Below are 5,000 nucleotides of genomic sequence, written 5' to 3'. Positions count from 1 at the left end.
TCGGTCACGAATGTCGTCGAGGCCAAGGACGTAGTCGTCCAGGAGGTGAATCTTCGTTTCCAGGATTCTGTCTTTTGAGAAGTTTTGAAATGGCTACTGTTAAAATTTTATTTTATCTTAATGATTTTCTTCGAACTTTGAGCTTATTTATTTTTCTTGTTTGATGTCCGTTGATTGGTGTGAAAATTGTAGGCCTATTTGCTTTCGTGTATTGCTAATGATCTGTACTGGTTTAATGTAATTTTTAGATTTTTTTTAAGAATTTCGAATGATAATTTTTTCCTTTTTTTCAATATTATGACATTGTAAGATACCTATATGCAGAAAAGATATTATATATATATATATATATATATATATATATATATATATATATATATATATATATATATATATATATATATCTTAATTTGGACAACAGTTCTTATTTTAGCCCTACACCGAACATTACACCAGATAGTACGTATTTTGGCACAAAATTCAAGAGAATCTAACCAGTCACGCAGACATCACATACCCCTAAGCTTCAAGACTTCAATTTCCTAATTATCAATCGCAGTTTCAGTTGCACAGACAAAATCTGACGAGGATTGATTGATAGAGATCTATCTGTCTTTACAGAGTGACGTGTCGGGCGAGTGCGAAACCCTGTATCAGCTGAGCGGATCTGGAGACATGACGTTCAACAAGACGAAGGTCAATTGTCAGTACAGCTCCTATCTCCCCAGGGTTCTGAACGAGCCTTACATGTCGGACGGGAATGACAACGTCTTGCCGTTTTTCAAGTGAGTCGAGATGAGTCGAGGACTTATTTTTTAGGAGGTCGTTCGTTCTTTTCAAGTCGATGACTTTTTGAAATAAGTCGTTCATTCAATTTTAAGTTCGAAGAGGCGGTATACAGTCACAAATGCATAAGGTTTGTGGACAGTGAAGCCCCGCCCACAAAAGTGAGGCTAGAACAGACTTTTTTCGAACTGTTCGACAGCTAAATACCGTGTTCGCACTTTCAAACATCTCTTCAAACACTTGTCTGTCAAACCGTGTTCGACAAACCGTTCGACCATGTAAACGCGCCTTTATTTGTAAAATCTTGGAGTTCATTCTAGTAAGAATCCTTATTAGAGTAAATAATTTATTCTGTTTTAATTCAAGGACTTTTTTTTGATAGTCTGACTTTTTTGATAAATTGTGTGACTTTTTTGATAAATTGTCTGACTTTTTTGATAAATTGTGTGACTTTTTTGATAAATTGTGTGACTTTTTTGATAAATTGTCTGACTTTTTTGATAAATTGTCTGACTTTTTTTGATAAATTATATGACTCTTTTTGATAACATTTCTGCCTTTTTTGATAAATTGCGTGACTTTTTTGATAAATTGCATGACTTTTTCGATAGATTGTGACTTTTTTGATAAATTGTGTGACTTTTTTGATAAATTGTGTGAATTTTTTGATAAATTGTGTGACTTTTTTGATAAATTGTGACTTTTTTTGATAAAATGTCTGCTTTTTTTATAAATTTACTGCCCTCTTTTATATTAATTTACTGCCTTTTTTATATTAATTGTCTGCTGTTTTTTGTTTCAGTGACCTTTTGGAGAAATTACTAATTTTAAGTCCAGAATTAATTCTTGAGTGAAATTTTCAGTTACTCATAAGTCTAGCTGTGTTTATTAAGTAAATTGTTAATTGCCTTTTAAGTCAGATTTCTTGTCTTGAAGAGCTTATTGAATTTTAAGTTAAGTTTTTTTTTTTAATATATTGCTCTGTTTTAAAGTAAATAATTTATTTTTGAACTAATTGTCATTTTTAAATTGAGTATTTTTTAATACGGTAGGTTGTTAATTTTCTTTTAAGTCAAATACCCTTTTTTTGAGTAGTGTGTGTTTGCCTTTAAATCAGATATTTTGTGGAGTCACTTGTTTAATTTCTTTTAGGCCAAGGTAATTTTGCTGTAATTTTTCCAGTATCTTTTAAATCAAATATTTTTTTTAGAGGTTTGTATATTTTATCTTAAGCCAAAGACAACCTTTGGATTAAATCATTCATTTTATCGTAAGTCAGAAAACATTTTGGAGTGAGTTGTTTATATTTCAAAGTAAGGACCATTTTCAAGTTAAGAACTCACTTTTCGGATAAAAAAAAAAAAAAAAAAAAATTGAAAGGTAAAAATGCCAATTTTAGTAAATATTTCAATTCTATTAACGTCTTTTTAATCTAATTTGTATGGGGGTAAGCACGGTTGTCTCCTTTCGAAGGGCTTCGCTTTGGCTCTGGGGTAGACCATAGTCCCGATCGGCTGCCACGCCAGACATCGCAGTATTTCCTTTTATATCAAGTCAAGTACTTCTTGGAGTAATTAATTCATGAATTCTTTCAAGGAACAACAAGAACTGCATCATGGAGCTGAGCCAGGGAGTGTGGAAGTCCGTCAACTGCAAGGAAGATGTGGAAGTTCAGGCGCCCTTCTCGGCTTCGACGGACGCTTCCACCCTGGCTTCCATGGCCATCACTTCGACGCTCTCCCTCCAGTCCGGTCCGGAGCCTTTCCAGGGAAACTTTTCGAACGGTGAGACGTCTTCCAAACGCCGGTCTTTTGAAGCTGAAGGTGTCCTTTGAATGTCAAGTTCTTGGAAGACCTGATGACCTTAACGCTGCTTTATTTCAAAGTCCATTTCTTAGCATGTTAAACCTCATCAGTTTTACTCGATATTCTTTGGAAACTTGGTTTCTTTAATATGATGTTACTTTAAAAGTCTAAATTTTATTGATTGTATTAATCACAATCACAAAGACCTGTCTTTGATCATGATAATTCCACAGTATTATCATCATCATCTCATACATCTATTGACACAAAGGGCCCCGATTAGATTTTACCAGTCGTCTCTATCTTGAGCTTCTGATTCAATAATTCTCCATTCATCATCTACTTCAGGGCTCATAGTCCTCAACCATATAGGCCTTGGTCTTCCAACTCTTCTACTGCCTTTTGGAGTCCAATTAAATCTTTGGTGAACTAAATGTTCAACTGGGCTCCATAAGGCACTAGAAGAGTTGGAAGACCCACTGTATACATTATAACATTTCTGATGACACCATTTGGTGCGGGTTTGACATCATACTTTTAGCCTAACTCCGAGCTGAGTTTCTGGTAGTTTTATAAAGTGACGTTTCTGTGATAAGTGATTACGTGAAATGATTTGCTTTCTGAGTTTAATTCTAATTCATTAGGATTACGTAATTTTACTGTTTGATTTTAGTGGATGATAAGAAAACCATATATATATATATATATATATATATATATATATATATATATATATATATATACATATGTTTATTTATATAGGTATACATATATGTATATACTGTAAATAAGTTTTATATACTGTTCTGTATATATATATATATATATATATATATATATATATATATATATATATATATATATATATATATATATATATATATATGAATTTGTGTATATATATATATATATATATATATATATATATATATATATATATATATATATATATATATATATATATATATATATATATATATATATGAATTTGTGTATATATATATATATATATATATATATATATATATATATATATATATATATTATATATATATATATATATATATATATATATATATATATTATATATATATATATATATATATATATATATATATATATATATATATATATATTATATATATATTTATCTTTTTATATATACTGTATACAGTATAAATATTTTCTAATACATACATACATACATACATACATACATACAGTATGTGTCTATGTATGTGTGTGGGGCAGAGACTCAAACTGTACTCGTACCAAAATGAAGCCATCCATGTGAACCCTAGTACTAATTTGAATGTTGTCTCCCGCCGTAGGCGACCGCCCCAAAAGAAGAGAATCCATCAGGATGGATCTGGCAGGAGCTGTAGAATCGTCCGAAGCAAGGAAACACAACATCACAGACGTTGTCGAACAGGTAAGTGCCCCCCCTCCCCCTCCCGTAACACTTTCATACCATTTGAGAATAAGCTTTGAAAAATTATTCCATTATTTACAAGTAGGTCTGGGAACGTTATTTTTATGTTGATAAATAGATTATGGGAAATTTTGAAAGTACTGTAGATGTAAGGTGTTTGATTAAGGTGTTTGATTTAGGCATATGTCGAACTGACTTAAACCTAATGGAAAATATGGTAATATTATTTCGAGAAGGTGGGAACAATTTATATTCTGGAATATGTATGTATGTATATATATATATATATATATATATATATATATATATATATATATATATATATATATATATATATATATACAGTGATACCTCGGTACTCGACCATAATCCGTTCGAGATCCGTGTTCGACCTCCGATTTGTTCGAGTACCGAATTTTTTTTCCCCATAAGAAATAATGGTATATATTCTATTCCGTTCCCAAGCACTCGAACAGGCCCAAAATATTAATAAAACGTGTACCTAAACAACAATAATTATCTAAATGTGTATGAAATTGGTCAGAAAATCCTATAAAACAATTTTAAACCATTTACTGTACTAAAATAAAACAATTTTAAACCATTTTCTGTACTGTAGTGAACATACCTTTGAGCAGCGGTTCGATGGCATACAGGGATGGATGTGGAGAGGATGGAAGGGGGAGGTTACTGCTTGGAAGGAGAGTCCCCTTCCATGATGTGGCGGGGTAGTTCTCCTTCAGGAGTTGTTTCTCTCTCCAATGAAAGGGTGGGCAGATCTATTTCAGGGGTTTCTTCTCTTCTTTGTCTCTTCTTTGGAGGAGAAACAGGCTTTGATGTAGCAGCTTTCTTTTCTTTTGTGAAAAACTGGTCTATTGTTAATTGTTTCTTCCTCCTCTGCAGTATTCTTCGAAAATGATACATGACACTATCATTAAACATATGCACTGCCCGGTTTGCTACTGCAATTTCTGGGT

The 5,000-nt window shown here is 31.9% G+C and overlaps 1 protein-coding gene across 1 annotated transcript in view; it reads left to right on the top strand.

Moving 5' to 3' along the window:
- The window catches only part of LOC137660094 (uncharacterized), a 128,242-nt gene that overhangs the window by 21,736 nt on the left and 101,506 nt on the right, over positions 1-5,000 (top strand). The window contains 4 exon segments of the mRNA XM_068394812.1: positions 1-45; positions 622-785; positions 2,383-2,570; positions 3,923-4,023. The exon segment at positions 1-45 is cut by the window's left edge and continues 97 nt beyond it. Of these exon segments, the coding sequence (XP_068250913.1) occupies positions 1-45; positions 622-785; positions 2,383-2,570; positions 3,923-4,023 (498 nt within the window).

Source organism: Palaemon carinicauda, chromosome 20 (assembly GCF_036898095.1).
Source record: "Palaemon carinicauda isolate YSFRI2023 chromosome 20, ASM3689809v2, whole genome shotgun sequence".
NCBI lineage: Eukaryota > Metazoa > Arthropoda > Malacostraca > Decapoda > Palaemonidae > Palaemon > Palaemon carinicauda.
The sequence above is the reverse complement of the archived record's forward strand: the minus strand, read 5'-3'. Positions and strand labels throughout refer to the sequence as shown.